The sequence below is a fragment of the Puntigrus tetrazona genome, chromosome 19 (assembly GCF_018831695.1).
Source record: "Puntigrus tetrazona isolate hp1 chromosome 19, ASM1883169v1, whole genome shotgun sequence".
In the NCBI taxonomy this organism is placed as follows: Eukaryota; Metazoa; Chordata; class Actinopteri; order Cypriniformes; family Cyprinidae; genus Puntigrus; species Puntigrus tetrazona.
This window is the reverse complement of record NC_056717.1, coordinates 20,122,477-20,145,790: the sequence shown is the minus strand read 5'-3', so window position 1 is coordinate 20,145,790 and position 23,314 is coordinate 20,122,477. Positions and strand designations below refer to the sequence as shown.

The 23,314-nt window shown below is 39.9% G+C and overlaps 2 protein-coding genes across 2 annotated transcripts; one reads left to right on the top strand and one right to left on the bottom strand.

Annotated features, from left to right (window-relative positions):
• Positions 1–995: 995 nt before the first annotated feature.
• LOC122323331 lies at positions 996–5,180 on the bottom strand. The gene is made up of 5 exons (XM_043217075.1): positions 5,007–5,180; positions 4,619–4,687; positions 3,974–4,285; positions 2,144–2,461; positions 996–1,165 (listed from the first exon to the last, which is right to left on the bottom strand). The coding sequence occupies exons 3-5, from the start codon at positions 4,266–4,268 to the stop codon at positions 996–998; spliced, it is 783 nt and encodes a 260-aa protein (XP_043073010.1). The 5' UTR covers positions 4,269–4,285; positions 4,619–4,687; positions 5,007–5,180.
• Positions 5,181–18,114: 12,934 nt separating this feature from the next.
• Positions 18,115–22,246, top strand: prf1.3 (perforin 1.3). Its single transcript, XM_043218040.1, has 4 exons — positions 18,115–18,198; positions 19,009–19,524; positions 20,718–21,587; positions 21,686–22,246. Exons 2-4 carry the CDS (start codon positions 19,022–19,024, stop codon positions 21,984–21,986), a joined length of 1,674 nt encoding a protein of 557 aa, XP_043073975.1. The 5' UTR covers positions 18,115–18,198; positions 19,009–19,021; the 3' UTR covers positions 21,987–22,246.
• The last annotated feature ends 1,068 nt before the right edge of the window (positions 22,247–23,314 follow it).

Sequence of the window (23,314 nt, the reverse complement as noted above, 5' to 3'; positions counted from 1 at the left end):
TCTTTTCGGGAACCATTTCAATGCAATTTTCTTCTCATCTCATCCTCCTTGAAGAGATCCTTGGTTGTGCACGTCATGCAGTCGATGACAGATGTGCAAGTTCAAGTCGAAAACTGACATCCTCAATCCATGGCGAAAGGTTGAAGAAAACGTCTAGAATCTGACGTGAAAGTCGAGACTTTAATCATATAAAAATCCAGTATGACATCTAAACACAAGAGGTATTTCATGTTGAGTACTAAGTCAGTAAGGACATATGAAAAACCGGTCCATTTGATCGCAGGAGACGTGTTACATTCAAAAGGTTGTAAAAAGAAACAAGACCAGCATGCTGCATGGGACCTATTAACTAGTGACTTCCTGTAACACGTCTCAAATATTTACAAAGTCTTAGGATGTTTTAAAACTTGTGTTATGAAAAAACACCCAATGGAAAAATGAAATTCTTGATCCTTATTTTCATGGTCTGTACATATCCTACTTTGATATCTACACACGCTTCCAATAATCCTTAAAATTAGGAAAACGTAATGGAGGTAAAGACATCTCAAATTGTGTCTGATGACTAATCCGTTTACCTCACTGTACCTTCAAAAAGAAAAAAAAGGCTACACGTTTCTTGCATTTCCTTCACCAGTACTTGAAATGGATTTGAAAGTCTGACTCGCTTGAGAAGCAATTATTACTGGAAAGCCTCTTGAGTTTCTTTCATCTACACACTCTTATATTGTTTTGTCTGTGTGTGTCCGTAAGTGAGCCTGGAGCCTTGAAGGCTGGGAGAAACTCTTTCCACATTGTGGGCATCTGTTGGGCGTCTCCTCGTGTGTTTGTCGGTGGGCTCTGAGAAGATGTGCTCGACTGAACTTCCTGCCGCACTCTTTGCAAGCATGGGATTTTCTCCTACCTTTGTGTTTCAAGGACTCCGTCCTGTCCGCCGACTAAATCGTCATCTTCGTCATCCTCCTCTTCGTCATCCTCCTCTTCCTTTTTCTTATTCATCTGCTCACTCTTTGAGCCCTTACCGGGCTGCACGAATCACCCGGTTCTGTGGACACTTCCACGCTGGGAACGGCATCCATGGACTCATCGTCATCCTCGAGAAGCTGCGAAGGAAGTGTCAGGAGTCTTTGCAACATAGAAGGGGATCTGATTTGAGAGTCGTCACCTGTATATACACAAAGAAAGGGACTTGAAAAGCTGGCATGATTTCAAATTATAATATATAATTATATAATATAATATATTATAATCCCTACTCAGTGCTTGCAGATGCAGAACTTGGTATGTTAAGAGTTTGTTACCAATTGCATAATGAAAACAACCCGTTACTATATTGTTTTCATTATGCAATTGATAAACTTCAATTTAAAAGTAACAATGTTAGTAAAAAAAGTCTAGGTTACTCACTTTAAAAATAATTCGAAACATAGTCAGAATTAATCTAATCTAATATGCTTTACTACACTTAACATTAAACATATAGACACACACACACACACATATATAGACACACATACATATATATATATATATATATATATATATATATATATATATATATATATATATATATATATATATATATATAATGTATTACTGCAGGTTTTTGTTTAATAAATGCAGAAGAATATAAAACTAAAATAATTTAAACACTAATAACAGAAACATTTTATTTGTTTACTTGCATGTCAATGTGACCATCAACTGTTATCAGAGAACTGTAAACTGTTTAAACATTAACAAAATTTTTCATCTGCCAAAAACACTTGGGAATCTCACTAGGGTGACTGAATATGACGACGACATTGTGTTTCACAGCTACACATCAGCAGCATTTACTAACATGCACAATTATTTGTTTGCATAATTACATGGTCTGATTATAGCCCGATTGCTAAATGGTTTGACACACGGTAGGACTTTTAGAAAAGGAAACATTACAGAAAAAAGTAGAACTAGGGAGAATCAATAAATTGTGACAGTGTTTATATGTAATCAAAAGTAAACGTTAAATATTCTTAACATACCCGAATATTCATATTTTAAAATGTAATATATTCTAACTGCAAATGCTAATGCAAACCAGATTACATGTTACAACCCAGCACAGACCGTACTAGATCATCATCACGGCTCGGCCTACCTGAGGAGCTGATAACAGGAACGCTTTGAGCCTCAGAGGTGAGAGAAACCACCTCCATATCGTCGAGTGGCAACCAGGGCGGCTGGCCCACCTCGAGCTCCAGCTTCCTCTGAGTGGCCAGGCAAGACGGCATGAGCGTCTCTCGAATTAAGCTGTCCATGTCGGTCACCGAGCCCGAGCTCAGCCCGGTGCGCTCCTCTTTACTGCTGGTGACCTCTTTGATCTGCCAGAGGTCACTGCACCACTTCTGCCCAAAGACTTTGTCCAGGATGGGCACCCAGTCCTGAGCCACTGCAATGACAGTCTGCTTATCTGGTTCTGTTTGGGAGAAGAAAAAAAAACAGACGGAAAAGATAAACAATGACTTATTTTTCAGGTTTACTTAACTCCAATTAAAGTCAGGTTACATGCTTAAGGAAACGGGACACCAAATGACCTTTCTATAAGATCTATACAGAATTCTGCTGTAAACAACATAGAATTCACTTTTAAAGGCGATTTTTGCATTTGAAAGCAATAACCGTAACTAGGCCGAATAAAATTCAATAACTGAGAAGCACAAACATATTTCAGTACAAACTCCCGGGTCTTATTCAATAATTACCTGCAATGCAGGCACCGTCAGTCGGAAACAAGACATTTATTGTGAGCAGAACCGTTGGCCTGGTGTGCTTTGTTTTTACATAACAGCTTAAAAATAGAATTCTGAATGAAACCCAAAGAACAGATGGCAAAACAATAAAGTACTTTTGTTTCTGGTCTGTCTGTCGTTGAACAATAAACTGAGGAGTGCCAATATAATGCTTTAATAAAAGGGGAAATTAAATTTTGCCTTCGAACATTGGGTATAAAGAATCCTCAACATTTTCAGCTTTTTAGCATTAGTTCCACACCAGCCATATTTAAATTAAACTCGCTGTCATTTTTTTATGACAGACATGCCTTCTATGAAAAATTAAGATTGCATCTTAACTCTCAAAAGCTTGATGCAGTTGAAAATTGAGCACTAAACAGAATTTTATTTAAAAGTAATGTTTGTGTACATGTTTTATTGATCGTAGGAGCCAATCAAACAATGGACAACGGTTGCAGGTCCAACCTGAAAACAACAATAAATAGATGAACATTGAGAAGTTCTTTTAGAACGTTTCAGGTTCCTGGTAGAAGAATGACGTGTACAGAACAGTAAGCCATATCATGGCAGACTGAATCCTGCACTCGGTGCTCAGAACCAGCCTGAAAGTGAGGGAACTGCATCAAACTAATTTTTATTTTATTTTTTTACAGTTAACAGATTTTTCTTTCATTTGTTTTAGTGATTGGTCAACTAAACAGTGCTAACGATGCATACAAATGAACAAATGTTATCAGTGCGCAGAGTAAAATCATTCCACAAAAAGAAGTGATTCTATCCAACTTTACACTGCCAGGTTCAATAAGATTAATTTTTTACGAAATTAATACTTTTATTGAGGAAGGATGCACTCAACTGATCGAAGCTGACACTTAAGCTTTAAATGTAACAAAATAGCATTGATAATATTATTTACATACAAGCAACACTGAAGCCTGGAGTAGTAATGATGAAAAATAATTTTGCAACACAGGAATACATTTCAAATTACTGTACTGTCCTTATAAAAAGGCAAAAAATTATATGTTTACATTTAATAATATTTAGCAATATTACCGTTTATAGGCTACTGTATTTTCGATTGAATAATTGTAGCCAGGGTGAACCCTTTTAAAGATTCAAAAGCAAGTTACAGACCCCCAACCTTTGTCCATACATTCTAATTACAAACTACTAGTCAATAAAACAGTTTGTACCATTTGTGGTTTCATTTTTTTCCTTTTCCCTCTCTTTTTTGTGCGTTTGGTCCTGCACGCCTTTCGACTCTTGCTTCTCCGCTTTGGAGCTGCTAGGAGAGACAGACTCACAGTGGCGCTCTTCCGTTTCCACAGCAAGCACACTACCGTCCTCCGCCGCGCTCTTGTCCTGCAACTGCTCTTTTAATATCTGGTTTTCCCGCTCCTTCTTGGTGAACTCCGAGAGCAGGTCGTCAAAGCTGTCTTCCACGATTTTAGACAGCTCACAGACGGCGAACTCCAGCACGTGCTCCATAACGGATTTTAACTGACCTGAAAACGGAGACAGCGTTGTGATATATTCACTCAATTCACAAAGTTCTCGTGACAAAAACAGGTAGTTATTGCCTGTAGGTTCTCTAATCTCTGCGTCATCCACACACACTGCAGAGAAAGGCACAAAATAAAGCTGCTGGCTGACATTTACGAGAATCACACCAATTTGCCTCGCTCCCTACTTTCTGCAAGAAAAGTTCAGATCTAAAGCCTCAATTACGCTATGTCAAGATCTGAACACAATCTAAATGAAAATCCCACTACGAACGCGTTTCTGTTGATGCAGAAATGGAACTGATGGACTGCATAAAACTGTATTTTAAGCCTCACCTATAACAGCATTTGCAGACTACCGTATCGTATGCACGCGTGTATGATGGCCGCATTGGGAAGTTCACACTGCAAAACCAAGTAAATGCATTCACAAAAATTAATGTACACATATAATAATGCTCTTTACCATGTTCACAAACCGAGCAAATGTTTCCCTTTTTTTAAATGTAAAACCCAACGCAAATTATCGAGATTTGCAAAAGTATGAAAATTTCAGTTTTAAAAGGTTTAGGGGTCTCCAAAAAGTGCATTTTAGGACAAAAGAGGAGTCATTAATATTCTCTGCATAATTACCCCAGCACTTCTTACGGTGACAGGGTATCAGCGGCTTGAATGTAAATCAGAAGGAAGTGCTGCGGGTCTGAATTTTGATTTGGACGCTTACCTTGTCATGTGCATGAAACGCACCTCCCTGCAGAAACGCAGCCTTTAAAATGCACCGCATGCAGTCCTCTGCATTCCTCCCTGACTGTACGGTGCCCATTTTGATCAGACGACTGAAAGTCCCTAAACGCCTCACTTAAAATATGAACAAACCAAGCCACGTTGGAAAATCATTCTTCGTTCTTAACGGTGTAATTTGCGAGCCGCTCACACTAATGTCGGAAATGTGCAGCGCTTTCTAAGCAACGCGAAATGCCATTTACTACCAATTTCACTTCTGTAATATGATGCATTGCAGTAGGAAACAGAATATACGTTTAAGGCATGATGACTTTAGCAATTGATTGGATCTTTATGACAAAGAGAGGCTGGAAAGTAAAAGCGCTCTGTGAAATTGATCAAAAAGAACTAATTTTAGAGGCATTTTTTTAAAATAATGTAGGCCAATCATGCAGAAATGTTGATTTTTTTAACTAGAAAAATACGACAACAGAAGGTTACGAGTTACAATGTATTATTTATAGCAAATATAAAAATTTCTTCTTGCAGTGCGTTTATATATTTTACCAGATGTATAGGGCTTTCTTTAGTTTTTCCTTTTCATAAGTATTTTATTACTACATGTCTATATATAGCTATAATAATCACTTACTTTAAGAAAACTGCGATTAAACATAATAAAGGTTTACCTATTCAAATACAATTTTAAAAAGACATGTAACTGGCATGATAACTTTAATGAGCAAGACATCAGATATCCCCATTGAATTCTAGTGGTGCATCTGTTGCAAGCAAATTAAATGGTGCATTTTTGAGAAAACATGTTGACACGCCATGCTATGACATCAAAGCTGGGCTCCTTTGTGATTTCGCTGCAGTCTCTGCTTGGGATGATGACTCTCGTAACACTCCCCCTGAAACCCCAACCATGGATACCCTCCGCAGGGTCTGGTAGGTGTGGCCTCTTCTAACCACCTCTATTGGCCAAAATGCAAGGCAAAGGCCCCCTCCCGTGGCTACCGTCACCACAATATGAAAAGCAGCGCTAAGGAGCAGCTCAACGACAGGAGCGTCATCACCAAAACCAGCCATTGGCAGCAGCCACAACAAGTCAGCCATACTCCAAACATTAAAAAGGTCTATGCATACGTGCCCGCACAGGCCTGAAGACTGCTGACTAAGATTCATTTCAACGGCCAGACATCCAAAACTTCCTTCAATCATGCAATTCCACTCAACGGAGACTAAACATTCGGGCTAAAACAATGCATTGTTTGTTATGCAGACTTGCACACTTCCTCCAACGGATCAAATGATTGGTTTGATTAAAAACACTTGAGCGTTGAAGACCAGTTTATCTTAATTAACATCTGAATTAAAAATCGTAAGTTAGACTTCTAAATCAAATTCGGCGTAGTTGTGTTTTGCGTGGTCCAAGAAGGCCATAACTTTCTAACTAGTGCACCATCTTGGAGCAGCAAGACAACAGTTGATCAAGGTGGTTTTGGTAACTAGTCAACCAGCTAGTTACCAACTTACATCACCTAGAAACCATGTCGTAAAACAGAGCTGCCAGCTAAAGCTGGATTTTCCATCATGGTGCAGGGTCATTCCTGCCACGTTTGTAAAAACACAGGGCACGTAAACACAATCAGAGAATTGAAACCCACGGCCTCGAAAGCAGACCAAGTTAATTACGACTTCCTCCTTCCGTTCAAAATGGTGTATACCCTTATTTTCATAAACCTCGCCACTGCGCACCAAAGCCATTCGCGTCGTAAACACGAGCGTTTTAATAACGCGGACCGCCGAGCGAGATGCCCAGCGCGTTTCGTTCGTTTCCGTTCAATAAAAAAAACACACGGTTTGCGCTCGAATAGCCTTACCGACTGCTCGAGCTTTCTGCTCGCGCCTGAGCGTTTCGGACCGAGCGCCACATTCAGGGTTTTGACTGGGGTGTGTTGCTTTGTTTCATTGTTCGCGTCCGTTTTCCCCTAGACGCATTGCTTTTCCCGTTGCCTCCACGAGACTGAAGGGTCGCCCTTAAGCGCTGGTTTTCCTGCTCTTTGGTGGCCGTTTCCAACAGCATTGAATTCAGAGTGGCCCCGACTGTCTTGGTGATTTCCTGAACGGCGAGCTGCACTACCTGCTCCAGCGCGGACTCCAGCTGACCTTGGAAAAACGAAATGTACAGGGCACCGTTCATGTTTACGACCGATCCGTTGGGAGACCTCTTTCATTCTTCCTCTTCCCACCTCCCAAAAATAGCGTTAAATACACAGAAGTACCCCCAGCACAACTGACTAGAAACGAAGTTGCCCTTTCTCGCGAAGCGCATCGTGGATGTGTACGCCCCTCGGTGTGCGGTACCGTACTGTACCTCGTGAAGACGCACTGGGAAATCAAAATAGTCCACGAGCGCATTCGCGATCTTCCTCGGACGACCACTACGCCATTTTGCCCTAAATATATAAACGTCTCGTGCACGTAACCAGCGTGAGGAAACGCGGCATTAAAACGCCGCTTTAGCGTTCAATGCAATTAATCGAGCCGTTTGTGGGTTTCGTCTTCAGGCGAGAATAAGTGAAGCCCATTCGTTTAAACTCTTTACTAGATCACAGCCACTCGGTTATTACAGGTTGCGTGCTGATTTTGTCTAGCATATTATTTTGTTGCATAAGGACCGCCACTTGTAACGCGTTTATCGTGCGCTCCTCTGGTTTATTTACGGTAAAAGCGCCGCTGCATTATCTAAGAGGAGGGCGGGGCGAGATCCGCCAGATTACAGATGTAAAGGCATGTTGTGTGGCGCGTAAAAATTGGGCTGTCGGGGTGTGAATATATCTATATGTGTGTGTGTGTGTGGCAGATTTAATTATGTATTTTTTGATGTTTAGTGCATGTGAAGCAATCATTACGCCTTATGCTGACCACACCCACAAATAGTATATAAACACACGTTTTCAGTCATAGGTGCCCGGTGAAAGATGTCTGCCCTTATGAGGCGGCCCCCTCTTAGTTTTACCAAAAGGGTTAGTTCAACTAACAAGTGCCTCTTTGTTGATCACAGAAGAACATATTTTGAATGTTTGGTTTAACTAAACAGTTGAGGGTGACCATTGATGTGATGAAAAGCCAATGGCTGCCTCAGCTGTTTGGTTGCTAGCATTATTTAAAAAGTCCTCCTTAGTGTTCAACAGAAAGTGTGAAACGAGCGGAGTGCATGCTCGTTTTTGGTTTAACTTTCTCTTTACACAACAACACCAACAAAAAAGACGTATTCGACTTCTAATCTGGCTGTCTTCGTCTGCTGTGACTGTGCGTAATTTAAAACACTGTCAGAAAAGCTTTTGCTAATAATGGTGCCCGTTGAGTTTCTGAGGCTGTAAAACAGCAGGAAAAGAAGTTCTCCGTCGTGTGCGTGATCTGTGGCCACGAATATACCGCAGCACCGGTTCCTGTTCCTATCAACAAAGGAAGAAGACTGGGGCCCTCACACACTGTTGTTCAACTGCGTATTGGGGCAAAGAGACGCATACGGTTCTAAGTATTTTAGAAAAAAATCGCTTGTACACAAGACCGTAGTTGACTGTTTTAAGGTTAAAGATCGTAACTACTTATACTAACTACGTAAATACTCCATTAAATGATTTTTGCAATACTATATATATACAAATATTCTTCGTGAATATTACTGAAGCATAGATGTTAGAACTGCAGCTATTAATTGTACAATAATGATCTTATGTGCATGCTCTCCGATGTTGCCAGTGACACTAAGCTTGTGAGTAAAATATACCGCTCGATACTATTTTACTAGGACTGGGTGAAGTGTTCGTGGATAAGCAGAGAGATAAGCAGACGTGTGTTCACCGTGATGATAATATATATGCACATTCTGTTCGAAAGGCTGTCTTAATTATGTATCTTGTAAGGCATTCAGCTAATTACAAAGCTCTAATCACAGCACGGTTTTTAAACACCAGGGGGTGCAGTATGATAACTGTATCAAATAAAAGGAAGTTTAATAGAGTCATCCTTTTCTGGCATAATGGCAAAACTAATTGCATTCAACTTTTCAGTGCATAACAATGCAATGAAACAATACCTCAATTAATAAAAACAAATTAGCGTATATCACATAAACTCTGTTTCACTATATCACTCTGTTTTAATCATTCTCGGGGACTTTAATAAAGCCAACCTCTCACGTGAACTGCCAAAATTCAGACAGCACGTTACCTGTCCAACCAGAGACCATAACATACTGGATCACTGCTACACCGCAATAAAGGATGCTTATCACTCCGTCCAACGAGCTGCCCTGGGACTTTCTGATCACTGTCTGGTCCATCTCATACCGACCTACAGGCAAAAGCTGAAATCAGCTAAACCTGTTCTTAGGACTGTAAAAAGATGGACTAACGAAGCAGAGTGGGACAAACCTGCTTTTCTCTCACTGATTGGACTGTCTTTGAAGCTGCTGCCACAGATCTGGACGAGCTCACAGAAACTGTAACATCATATATTAGTTTCTGTGAGGACATATGTATTCCTACCAGGACTTATTTAACTTACAACAATGACAAACCATGGTTCACTGCTAAACTCAGTCAGCTCCGTCAAGCCAAAGAAGATGCTCGCAGGATAGGGGACAGAGCCTTGTATAAGCAGGCCAAGTACACACTAGAAAAGGAGATCAGAGTGGCGAAGAGGAATTATTCTGAAAAGCTTCACCCCAGTTCTCCTCTAGTGACACCGCTTCTGTGTGGAAAGGTCTGAAAGACATCACCAACTACAAGACACCACCCCCCAGCACTGTGGCAAATCGACAACTGGCAGACGACCTGAACGAGTTCTACTGCAGGTTTGAAAAGGAACCCATTCTCACCTCCTGTAATCCCCCTCTCCCCCACACCTGCCCTTCAACTCAGCGAAGATGACGTGTGCCAGGTCTTCAGGAAGAACAAAAGAAGAAAGGCACCAGGCCCAGACGGTGTGACTCCAGCCTGTCTGAAAACCTGTGCTGACCAACTGGCCCCCATCTTCACTCAGATCTTCAACAGATCATTGGAGCTGTGTGTAGTATCTTCATGCTTCAAACGCTCCACCATCATCCCCATCCCAAAGAAACCCAAAATTAATGGACTTAATGATTTCAGACCCGTGGCTCTAACGTCTGTGGTCATGAAATCATTTGAAAAACTGGTTCTGGGTTATCTGAAGGACTTTACCGGACCCCTACTGGACCCCCTGCAGTTTGCGTACAGAGCAAACAGGTCAGTGGACGATGCAGTCAATATGGGACTGCATTATGTTCTGCAACACCTAGACAGACCAGGGACTTATGTGAGGATCCTGTTTGTGGACTTCAGTTCGGCCTTCAACACCATCATACCAAATCTCCTCCACCCCAAACTAACCCAGCTCTCGGTGCCCACCTCCGTCTGTCAGTGGATCAGCAGCTTCCTGACAGACAGACAGCAGGTAGTGAGGCTGGGAAAATTCTCATCCAGCACCCGCACAACCAGCACTGGAGCCCCTCAGGGTTGTGTCCTCTCCCCACTGCTCTTCTCCCTCTACACCAATGACTGCACCTCTAAAGACGCCTCTGTCAAACTCCTGAAGTTTGCAGACGACACCACAGTCATCGGCCTCATACAGGACGGTGACGAGTCTGCCTACAGACAGGAGGTCAAAGAGCTGGCTGAGTGGTGCAGTCTGAACAACTTGGAGCTCAACGCGCTCAAAACAGTGGAGATGATAGTGGACTTCAGGAGGAACTCCCCTACACTCCCCCCACTCACCATCATGGATAGCACTGTGGTAACAGTGGAGTCATTCAGGTTCCTGGGCACCACAATCTCTCAGGACCTGAAGTGGGACACTCACATCGACTCCATTGTTAAAAAGGCCCAGCAGAGATTGTACTTCCTTCGTCAGCTGAGGAAGTTCAACCTGCCACAGGAGGTGCTGAAACAGTTCTACTCGGCCATCATACAATCCATCCTCTGCACTTCCATAACTGTCTGGTTCAGCTCAGCTACCAACCATGACCTCAGAAGACTACAGAGGGTAGTCAGGACTTCTGAGAGAATCATTGGTACAACCCTCCCCACTCTCCAAGAACTGTACCTATCCACATTAAAAAAAAAGGGTTAAGAAAATCACTCTGGACCCCTCACATCCCGCACACTCCATATTCGAACTGTTGCCGTCTGGTCGCCGCTACAGAGCACTGGGTACCAGGACAGCCAGACACAGGAACAGTTTCTTCCCCGAGGCAGTCCATGTCCTGAACACTTGAGGACACTTATTTATTTAACATACAGATTTGCACACAACACTGCACAAAAATAATTCCTGTTACACTTGAATGTTTATAGTATATATTTTTATTTTCTTCTATATTTTTTATATTTGCTGTGTTGCACATTTTTTTTTTTTTTTTTTTTTTTTTGTATGTTGTACATAATTCTCTTGTTATCGTTATTGTCTTGTTATCGTGTTGCACTGTACAGTTTTTGTCACTAAAACAAATTCCTCGTATGTGCAAACATACCTGGCAATAAAGTGATTCTGATTCTGATTCTGATTCTGATAAACAAGGATGTTTCGATCAAAGTGAGTAAAATACAGCTGCTGTAGAGTTTTGGGGCAAGATTTAAGGAAGCACAGCGTGACCATTAGGACTTCAGGTCCGCAGAGACCTTTCAATCATCATTTATTGCATTATTTCAAGACGATGCAATGCCGGGTTGGTTGGCGTGGCCTGTTATAAAACCAGAAAAGACCAGTTTGAGGATAACTTAAGTATCAATTTTATCTCGACGCTCCAAATAGGACAGTGTTATTCAGTTTTTACAGCCTGAAATGACAATTCACTTTAATTCAGGCCGCTCAGCATGAATTAAACATGCAGAATAAGTCATTTTTCACTAGTGCTGACACCTTGCTTTTTAAGTTTGCAGATCCTTAAAATGAAATAAAACTTAAACGTATATCTGTGCTTGTCAGAATTGCAAACAATGCAGCTAGACTTAGAATATCTTACAGAAATGAATAGGCTAATTTTAGTAAAACGTGTGGCATTGTTAATATCAGTTGTATTGGGTGACACAACCCAAAAATAATTTAACACAGCAATAGAAATATATAAGGACTGCAAACAAACTTGGGGGCGTGGTCCGCTGTACCGGAAGTGAGGAAAGGTAGCCTCTGTTTATCACGCACAGTTATTATTGTAAATTTGTCATGAAGCGGTGTATTGCCGTGACAGGCGATCAGACATCGAGCAGTCCTGCAGAGATTAATTAATGACAACAAACACCAGCCATTCATCCGCGCGCATATATTAATATTACCGTGGCCATATCGCTGCGTAACATTACGCAGGTATTCACGCCACCTATTTAATAAACATAAGCCAAATCCTTCCCCGTAGTACAATTCGTAAATTCATCAGCAGTGTAGCCAATCGTTTATTAATATTCATGAATCTCAGCTCTGCGTGAGGCTGAGGGAGCGTGTCACATCATATTGTCGTGATATAACAACGGTGCTGTTTTTAGCGCATGCTAGCTTGCTTATGTTAGCTTTTTCAACGCATTGACGTCCCTGAGATTGTGATTTGTTACAAACCAGGGCTTGACGTTAACTTTTTTTTTTTTTTTTTTTTGCTCAGCCACTGTGGCTATTTTCCAAATAACGCATGCAATAAGCTTTCGGAAATCCATACATTTTACTAATAATGACACTTAATATAATAAGTAAATATAGGGCCGTTGCCATCGCCGATCGATCTTTCCACTGCAGAAGAAACAGAAGGGACTGCATTTGTAACAGATCAGTTTAGCTGAAATATGCATTTGTTTTATTATACATATATATATATATATATATATATATATATATGTGTGTGTGTGTGTGTGTGTGTGTGTGTGTGTGTGTGTGTGTGTGTGTGTGTGTGTGTATTTTATATTATGTATATTATACTAATCTTATATATTATAAATAAGAAAAAGATAGGATAGTCTGATACTAAATCGCCACTAGACGGCAGCATGTTCAGTGACTCATCTTTCAAACGATTCTTTCAGACGACTGATTCATTCAAGTATGAAGCAAGTGCCTGTCCTTATGAATGGACCCTTTACCTCTTGACCCAAATCATTCAAAACCCGACTCATTCGTTAACAAAACACCGCTGCTCTGTGTGTTGTATATATGCGCGGCCGTTCTGCTGTGATCTTTGGAACTATTTTGACTGACCAAATAGAACAAAGACTGTCAACATTCTATATTTTCAATAAATTCAAATACTGAACTAAAATGTATATATATTTACTACTAATTTTAGCTATATAAAGTCAAATTTGCAGTCATGGCTTTCAGAAAACGTCCCTCTCTTGGTCGAGTCATGTTGTTTAACTATGCCGTAAGATATTTAAAAAAAAAAATAAAATTCTGTGTGCAGTTGCTTTCGTACCTTTGTTTGTTTTGATTTCACCACAAGGTTTTTTTTTTGTTTCAGTTACCTTGTTGTTACTAATCGCCGTTTACATGCACTAAATGCAATAAAATCAGAACCGTTCTCACAGAAATTTTGGTGCAGTTAGATGTTTTAATCAGATTAGTTCGTATGCTCGGGCAAGTAAAATTCTCTTCTTTCACCTGCCCCTTTAAAAAAAAAAGTGTGAGAATTTGCAAATGGTTATATTTATTCCATTAAGAAATAACTAAATTGTGAAATGTAACACTCTGAATTCATTACGAGATTCACACAAGACTTATAAACTGAATCGTAAGATGTGAATGCAGAAACGTTTGATGAGTATATGTTATTTTGTTTTATTATTATAAGATACAATAAAAGATGAAATTCAGCAAAAATCAATAAAAAACCCATGTATGTATTGATAGCATCCTTTAATCTCATGCGTGCGTTTTAGCCCCTGGGGTCCTGTGTGGCCTGATCCTGATACAGGGATTGCTGTAGCATTGAGAAGCCGCTTGGCAGGCGTTTAAGATAGACTGCAAGTTTCTCCCTTCGCTGCCGCTGCACTCAGTGACCTGTACGTGGGTCATAAATTGCAGCACAGAATGCAAAATAACAAGCCCTCCTGCAGCAGTGCGCTCAACGCAGCCTAGCTATCAATTCAGCTCTGCGTTAAAGAAATAGTTCAGCCAAAAGAGAAATATCTGTCATCGTTTGCTCACCCTCATGTCATCCCGTATGATTTTATGCCATCATGTGGAAAACAAACCAATATACCAACTTGGCAAAGACGCAGCATAAAAGTACAAAGCAAGTCCTTCGCGTGGCGAGCAGATGATACAGGTTCAAACAAATACAAGGATAAAACGTTGTTGCTTTCGATCGAACCTTTACCGCATCTCGCATTGGTCACAGTACAGTTTGTTTTCAGACCACAGGCCTGTCAGAACGAAGGACTTTACAACTGATGTAACATCTGGGTCGGACTCGGCTACGCTGTTGGTGTAAATGGGTTAGCCCATATTCCACAGCAAGTGGTCATGGCCTAGATCACAATCAGGACTAAACCAAAATCTGATGCTGTGTGGCGCTAGTAAACAAGGTTAGAAGTCGTATATATTTTTTACGCATTTTGCTATTCGTGACGTTTGGCCGTCGCGAAAGGGTGAAATAAAACTGAGTACTAATTCAAAGTGGATTTCTGGTGTGGCTTTTTTGAAAGCTGCTTGGATGAACACACACTTAAAAGCCTGTCACATGTTTAGCCACTGGCTTATTTGTTTTCATTGATTGAAGTTGCTTTATTAGTAGTCATTTGTTACTTTAGAACACACACACACACACACGATTAAGGTTATTTAACAGCTTATTGAACACAGAAGTGAACATGCACATGTACTTACCTTCGTAACATTAGCCCTAGAGTCTCTGGGGGGTGTTCCAGAAAGCAAGGTTAATCTACCATCGGCTAAACTCTGAGCTCTTGGTTGATTAACCCAAACCTTGCTTACTCGAGGTATGCCGGTTCCAAAAACACGCATGTCCCTGGTTAACACGCAAGACATTCTCAACAGAGCAACGAATCGACAAGTCTCTAAGGAGAGCGACGCTAAGAAAAAGCGCGGCATGCGGTTTCTTTCTTCTTCTGTTCAGAGGTCATTTACATGCTTCATGCACATTGCCACCTAACGTTCAATTTGATCTCAAACCCATGAAAATAAAAATGATATTGTTCGTTTGATGCAAAATTAGATATGTATTTTTTATGATCAAATTATAGAAATTGCAGATCCTTAAGTGAGTTGATAATCAAATATAAACATAATATCTTGCTATAAAGTGTTTTATCATTTATGCAGAAAGCGTAAATATAAATATAATAAACATATAAGAATTCTATTGCAATCACATATAATGAAATGCACAATCTGTCACATCCACTGCGGTCTCGTCAGTAAAGCTAACCCTGAAACATAACCTACTCCGGAGAGGAAGCTGCTATGACTACTTGAATACCCTGAAAGTTACCTCCGTTTTTGGACCTGAAGGCTGAGGGTACTCTTAAACACATCCGAGTATGTATATATATCTGCTCCTGTGGATTTAAATGTAATTTCTGACTCCGTTTTGCCCACAACTGCCCTGCTTGTTCTTGGCCGCCACCACAACCTGTGACTAGAAGCTAAATAGAAAGTGAGCTTCAGAATAAATGAATCTAATCATATAAAGAGTTTTTCGCTGCTATGATCAATGGCTGTGTGAAACCTCGTTGTTCTTGAGTGCACGAGGGGGAAATGTAACTGTAACAATTTTCTTGAAGGTTTCACAGACTATTGATTCATTATTTTTAATCATTTAATTTTTTTTTAGCTTTGTTTAATACTAGTTGGTGTCCTAGGTGAGCTCAAGAGTCTTGGGGCCGAGGTTTGAGAGCACCCTGAGAACCTTCAAATAAATTAGTGCTGTAAATGTATTAATTACTGGTATGATAAGATACATGAACACTGCAATGAAATAAATGTGGTTTGATAAATGTGAGATGGTTGAAAGTGAAGAGTCAAAGCCTAATCGTTTTCAAATGCTTGATGGTATGATAAGAGAACCAGCGGTTTACACCATTTTTGCAGACTCTGCAGACAAGAAGTGTGAAAAACTTCTGTCTCACTCAAAAGTTGTTTAGTCAGATATTTTTGTGAATGCTGTTGCGTTGAATGCTTGCATTAACTGAAGTTGATTAAGAATACACAAATATCTTGGTATAATAAAATCCTAAAAGGAATAGCTGACCCAAAAATGAATATTTCTTCACCCTCTGGCCATCTAAGATGTGGATTGAGTTTCTTTCTTAATCGTATTTGGAATAATTTAGCGTCACTTGCTCACTAGCGGATCCAATTTAGTGAATGGGTGCCATCAGAATAAAAGATGATAAAAATAATCACAATAATCCAGAAGTAACCCACACCACTCCAGTTCATCAGTTTACACCTTGTTTAGTGAAAAGCTGCATGTTTTAACTCCTGCTTCTGCCAACAATATAATTCTCAATTGTGCTATTAACCCGTTTGGACTCTAATTCCGACGGCACCCATTCACTGCAGAGAGTCCATTGATTAGCAAGTAACATAATGCTATTTTTCCAAATCTGTTCCATGCTCATCTACATCTTGAATGGCCAGTGTTACACGTTTTAGCAAATGTTTTCCCTTTTCGAGTGTACTGTTTCTTTAAACGTGAGATAAATGCGGAAAAAAGCCCAAGAGATAAGTGTCCACAGCAATAATCGTACTGCTCCCATTCAAAGAGATTCAATAATGTTTACTACTGAACTTGCACAGCTATTATCAGGTTCAAAACAAAGAAAAGCAAAGAATAAGTGGTTGGTTCATTCCTCAAAAATCCCTAAGAGCAGAGTACAGAGACTGACCCTTTCCAATTGACTTGGTAGGAATTTTCAGTAAGTAAGTGAGATAAGAACCAATCAAGCACGGATACAGAGATGCCAATCGCAGTCAGTGCAGAGGTCAACAGTCTGCAATTTAATGCATTAAACACGGCAGACAGAGGACTGAATCAAGACTGATACCAAATCTTGATTAGCATGACCCTGCAGTGTGAGTCTTACTAGCAGAAGACTATATGTCATGATTCATTAGCGGTAAGTGCACCTCATTGCCGTTGAGAAATGCAGGCATAGTACAAACCCTAGCTTTCAAACAGGGTTCTCTCATACTTACGGTGGGACATTCTTTGAAAGCTAAAGAAAATTCTAATCAAATGAGACGATATTTTATTCACAATAGAACATAGATAACATAATAAATGTTTTAATGCACAAAATGAGCTCACTTCAAATTTGAAGGCTGCTACAGGTCTCAAAATAGTTGGGACAGGGCATGTTTACCACAGGGTTGCCTTCCCTCTTCTTTTCGAAACAGTTAGAAGATGTCATGGCATTGAGGTTAGGAGTTGTTGTTGGATTTTGGTCCAATTCTTGTCTAATATAGGTTTCCAGCTGCTAAAGAATTTGCGGTCGTCTTTACGTTTAATGATAATAGCTGATCATGCTACAGATGTCGACTAACCTAATTGCTAGATGTTCTTCCAGCTGAATCTTTTCAAAATGTCTTGCCTTTTCAGCGCTTTGTATGCGTTGTGCCAACGTATTGAGAACTGTAGCAGGCGTCAAATTTAAAATGAGCTTATTTAGTGAATAAAAGTGTCAAATTTAATTTGATTTATGCTCTATTTTGAAAGACCTGTGATTTAAGTGATTTAAAAGACCTAACATTTCCAGGTTGTGTTATTGCATCTCATACCGAACCGGTTTCTGCTATTTTGATGTTGCAGAACCTCTTAAAAAAACACAGTTGTAATAACGAAGTAAAACTAAACAAGTATTATTGATTTTATTGACTGCATGTTAATAGATGGCCTACAAAGAGTATAAATAAGTCTACTGCTCACAGGCCATGCAGGGTGACTAAAAAGAGATATACCATAGAAAAATATAAAGAAATAAAAGAAAAATGTATGTGTCTGTCTTGATACTGTGGGTGGGTAGTGTGAAGGTAACATATAACTGGTGTTTCTGAATCTGCTCTTTTTGTTCCCCTTTTTTTTTTCTTAACACTGGTGTTATTTAACAGTTTTTCACCATTTTCCTACCAAGGCTGTTAAGAAACATCTCAACTAGGTATGTTTGGCTTATTATTGTTTAGCATGCTTGGCTTATTATTTCATTTATTAAACATTTTGTGAATTGTACGAAAGCACCTCTCTACCGTTAAGCATTTTAATATCCCTGTCTTTAGAGTAATTTCATTTAATTTAAAAATATAGCAAAGTGAATGCGTTTTTGGGTGTCTGTTTATTTACAACGCATTTTTTGCGACGGGTCACTGTGCCTTTTTTACTTGCATCACAGCTTAGAGACACTTTAACTTAATATATGTTTACGATGAATTTTCGACACCTTTTATCTCCAACTTATACATTTAAAAATGTCATTTAGTGAAGGTTTTAGATACGAAGATACGATTCTGTAGCCTGTGTCTTTCTAGAGTTGATTTCATGATTTTTACTCCTTTGGATGTCATGGAAAAAGTGAGAGTTTTTAAATTTAGCAACTGTCTCTGCAAGCAGAACCGGAGTGTTCGACGTATTTATTGTTTAATTATCTGTGAAGCCTCTGAAAAGCAGACTGTTTTTCGGTGTAGCGCAGTGATGGAAACTGCAATAATGTAGAGGTAATATATTTGCTGCACTCAAAATATCTAGTGGCTTTAATGTGGCATCATTGTGTACCTGAAAAAGCTGCAGTGATCCATCAACCGGCAAAGCATTAGTGCCTTATATGAGCTTCATACTGCATGTGTACGTGTATATATGTTTGCATTTTCTTCTTTTTCAGACATTTTAGTTCTTGCTTATTCATAAAGTCTGCTTATTTCATTAAATTCTTATAATTAAAATTCCTCTATTTTACCAATTCTCTCTCTTTCAGCCTGCAGTTCCTAATGGCTCCCCTGCTGTTGCTCCTTTGTCTTCCCATCGCCCTCTGTTGCGAAACGGCCCCCAGCACCGAGTGCGAAAAGCTTCCCTTCGTGCCCGGGCATAATTTGGTGGGAGAAGGCTTTGACATTGTGCAAATGAAGACCACTGGAGCTTTCGTGGTGGACGTGCGGACCTACATGACCGGAGGAGATCATGGCAACTGCACTCTGTGTATGAACACGCTGCTCAACGAGAAGCAGAAGTTGCCATCTTCTGTGGTTGACTGGAGAATGAAGGTCCAGTGCAAGCGCAGCCTCAGCTCCAAGCTGTATGAATCGGCCAGCTCGGTTATCAAGGACACCACCAGTTCAGCCAGTGCCAGCTGGAAGATCGGGCTGAGCGTGCCCATGGTGGCAGGAGTGGCTGTCGGTGGCACTCATTCACGTTCGGCCAAGTTCGTCAAAAGCCTCACAGCTGAAGACAAGTACTCCTTCACGAGCCACTCCTTCTCCTGTCGCTACTACTCGTAAGTTCTGGTGTATGCGCGATTTTGAAGCCTCTAGCAATTGTTTATTATTAACTAAAATAGAGATTCTTTATTGATTCTTTATGCTTCTATGAAGATGCTTCAACGCCTGTGGAAGCTTTAAATTGTACTAAAGGTTTTTTACACTCTCCAAAATGAAGCATACAAAAGGGTTTATGTTACAGCAGTGCCACAGAAGAACCATTTTGTGCGTGCAACCGTTTGTGAACAGTTTGTCGTTTTTTTCGTAGTGTGAAAGACATTTTAATACTCTACAGAATCTTCCTCCACGGCAAAGAACCTTTAGCGCAAAGGAAAGCTTCCATAGATCTTAAAGATTCTTCATGGAACCATAAAGCGCCTTTATGTGTTCAAATAAATAAATAAATGTTTTGTTCCAAAACTGGCAGAATTTTTTATTTAATATTACAAATACAGACAAAAAGTATTATACTGCAGATTTATTGACCTCATAAATATGCAAATCATTACATTAGGTTTTACAAATGTGCACTTTGAAATTTTAAAACTAGGCTATATTTAAATAAAAAAGTTGAAATAATTGGATATATAAAGCTACAATTTCACAATTTTAGAGATAAAGCTGCATATTTCAACATATAGTCCTTAGAAAGGGTAGCAAAATATAAATTCTTTGTCGGTAATGAAAACCAGGCTGATTGAAGTACAGTGTGTAATGGATCGCTGAAAGAAATTATTAATCGAATTTGCAAACTTTTTAAGGTCAGTGATTGCAATCAATTTATTTTAGATACATTTAAATAAATTTAGTCGACTAACTTTCAACAAGAAATAGAATTGTTTGCAACCACTTTGATTAGACAACCACTGAAGATTAGATTTTGTTTCAGTGAACGTGGGGAAAATTTTTTTTTTGAAACGACAATGAAAATGATAAGATCAACCGTCAGAAAAGTACAAAAGCTGTCACTGAGGTAGTACCTTTTCAAAAAGTATACTTTTGTACCTCGTACCAGTATGAGTTTTTTCCTGAGAGTGCAGAACTCTATACTGTAAACATGTCTGCCAGACAAACAGTAATCTATGTCTTTTAATCCGACTAGAAATCTCTATAATGTCCACATTAACATAAAATGCTTTACAAGATTTCCCAGGATTATATTTGTCCGCTAAGGCAGGAAAACCCAATTAAAAAAAAGTTTCTTTCACAGGTTTCGTCTCCAGGAAGATCCTCCGCTAACCGCTGAATTTTTAAAGTCCGTCACATCACTTCCTGCTAAATACGACAGCCAGTCAGAAAGCAGGTACGACCATTTCATCTCGATCTATGGGACGCACTTCTTGCGGCGAGTCGACCTGGGCGGCAAAGTACATTCAACCACCGCTGTGAAGACCTGCCAGGTTTCCATGAAGGGTCTGTCGGTGCATGCCGTGAGCGACTGCTTAACTGCCGAAGCGTCGGCTGTCATTAAGGCCGTGAAGGTGGAGGCGGAGACAAAGTACTGCCGGGAAAAAAAAAAGCAACTGGAGAGGGGCAACAGCTTCAGTGGCTCCTTCTCCAACCGAGTCACTGAAATACTGGGCGGCAACGGTGAGCAGCAAGACATCCTCTTCAATCCAAGCAACAGTAGCGGTTATGGCGTGTGGCTCAAGTCACTGAAGAAAATCCCTGGCGTGGTCTCCTACACTTTGAGCTCTTTGCATATGCTGGTGAAAAACGACCCAGCTAAACAAGCCAGTCTACAGGCGGCCATTAGCAAGTACATCACCAAAAGCTCCTTATCTGTCGCTTGCCCCTCCAGCTGCAAAGTGGGCCATCGTACCAATACCTGCGCCTGCAAATGCAACGGTCATCAAAGCGTCGATAGCAACTGCTGCCCGAATAAGCCAGGAGTGGCCACGATGATCGTGACCGTGTTGAGCGGTAAGGGATTATGGGGAGACTACTTCTCTAAAACCGATGGTTATGTGAAAGTGTTCTACGGAACCCGTTCGCACGAGAGCCCTGTGATCTGGAACAACAACTTTCCACAGTGGAACTTCAAGATCGATTTTCAAACTGTGGATCTGGTGAAAAAAACGTAAGCGGTTATGTTTGCAAAATGTCGTTTGAGTTCCAGTTTGAAAATGGGTGATAAAAATAACTGTTATACTTCATACGATTTTTATGCTTATACAGGCCGGTGCAGTTTGAGGTGTGGGATCGTGACAACCGGTGGGATGACGATCTATTGGGAAAAGCTTCTTTGATCCCAAAGCAAGAAGCCGAAAGGAAGGAGTCATTTAATCTGAAGCATGGCTCTTTTATGGTCTCCTACTCTGTAAAGTGTGGCCCGAGTCTTACAGGGGCTTATTGTGAGAAATACACTCCTACGCCAGGTGGTGATGGTGCTCTAAAATATTACCAGGCCGTTGGCGAAGAACAGTCCGTTTCCTTTAAAAAATCGGAAGATTTGGGAAGAAAAGTGTCTTTTCTGTAATAATTCAACAACTGCAGAATGTAAAGATAATTTGCTATAAATCAAACATCATTGATGTATTTCTAGACAAATGTACAAAATGTTATCAGGTTTTTAATTTTTTTTTTTATAATTTTACCTGCTTCTCAAAAAAAGTATTCTTCATTTGTTAATTGCATACAGTATTTTAGTTTATAATTGTATACATGTATACAACAGCTGCCTTATTACGATTTTTAAAAAGGGAATGCTTTCAGATGCAATAAAAAACTTTGTTGAAAAAAAGATTTATATTGTTGCGTCTAGCGTTTTTTTATTGTCTAGTGCTCACTTCAGTCAGACTTTAGCTTGGCGCATGCTTATTTCACTCAAAGGGGTTGAAATGAGGTCTGAGCAATAACAATAATTAAACCGACGTTACAAGAATAGCAGGGAAGGGATCAAATGGGTTATGAGAATGTTTTTTCGAAAAAAATTAAAAAGCAAAAGAAAGTGTAAGCATACTAAATGTAACAGTTCTTTATATCTATAGATTTATGATATAGGTTCGATACAGATTAAATAGAATTTTTTTTTTTTCTGAGCCAAGCAGCGCCCCCTGCAGAACAGCACCAGCATTACATGGGCTGCATTTCCTGAAGACCTCCTGCTGTGTTCAGTTCAATAATTTAGGCCCAATCCTCCCAAAAGCTGGTTTGTGATAATTACTGCTGTTAGAGACCTTATTTAAAAAAAAAAGAGAGTCTGAACTGATAACTACTATGCACATGTGTATCAATGTTTAGCGTGATTTATACATTAAAAGCCTCGTGGTTAATAATGAGTTGAACCACTGAAAGAGCACAGATGACTGATGAACATATTTAAAGCCAATTATATTTTGTATGTTCCATGAATCTCTTTTTACAGAAGCATCTGTGTGAAAAAAAAAGTAAAAAAGTAAAATGTAATTTAATTGCAATACTCGTAGGCTGTGATATCTGTGCCTGATTTGGAGACATTTGATAATGGGATTAGAAAAAGGTGTTTTGTTATTAAGCATATATCCTTTAAACCGGCTCCTGCTGTTTACATTTCTGAGCTCTGCGGGGTCAGGACAGGGAACTGGGGCACAAAGATGCATCGAAGATCCCTCCCACCCAGATCATTTGCTCCAGAAGATTCCCTCTGGGACACGATTCAAGTACTTCAAACCAAGACCGACGGATAACCACCCTACTCCTGCTCAACCAGGACTCCAACAGTTAAACTAGTCCAACTACATACATTTTTGCATGCTTTAAAGTCAAAACATAAAATCAAAACTTTTATAATGCATGTTCCTTGTCTTGTTTTTTGATATCGAAATT

Bases quoted from the DNA above. Each gene is read 5' to 3' on its own strand.
- LOC122323331 (XM_043217075.1), bottom strand. From the start codon at position 4,268: ATGGAGCACGTGCTGGAGTTCGCCGTCTGTGAGCTGTCTAAAATCGTG. The intron at 2,462-3,973 runs GTACAAACTGTT...TCTCCCAAACAG, and splicing joins AAAAAATGAAACCACAAATG to AACCAGATAAGCAGACTGTC. The intron at 1,166-2,143 runs GTAGGCCGAGCC...GTGTATATACAG, and splicing joins TCCTGTTATCAGCTCCTCAG to GTGACGACTCTCAAATCAGA.
- prf1.3 (XM_043218040.1), top strand. From the start codon at position 19,022: ATGGCTCCCCTGCTGTTGCTCCTTTGTCTTCCCATCGCCCTCTGTTGC. The intron at 19,525-20,717 runs GTAAGTTCTGGT...TTTCTTTCACAG, and splicing joins TTCTCCTGTCGCTACTACTC to GTTTCGTCTCCAGGAAGATC. The intron at 21,588-21,685 runs GTAAGCGGTTAT...ATGCTTATACAG, and splicing joins GTGGATCTGGTGAAAAAAAC to GCCGGTGCAGTTTGAGGTGT.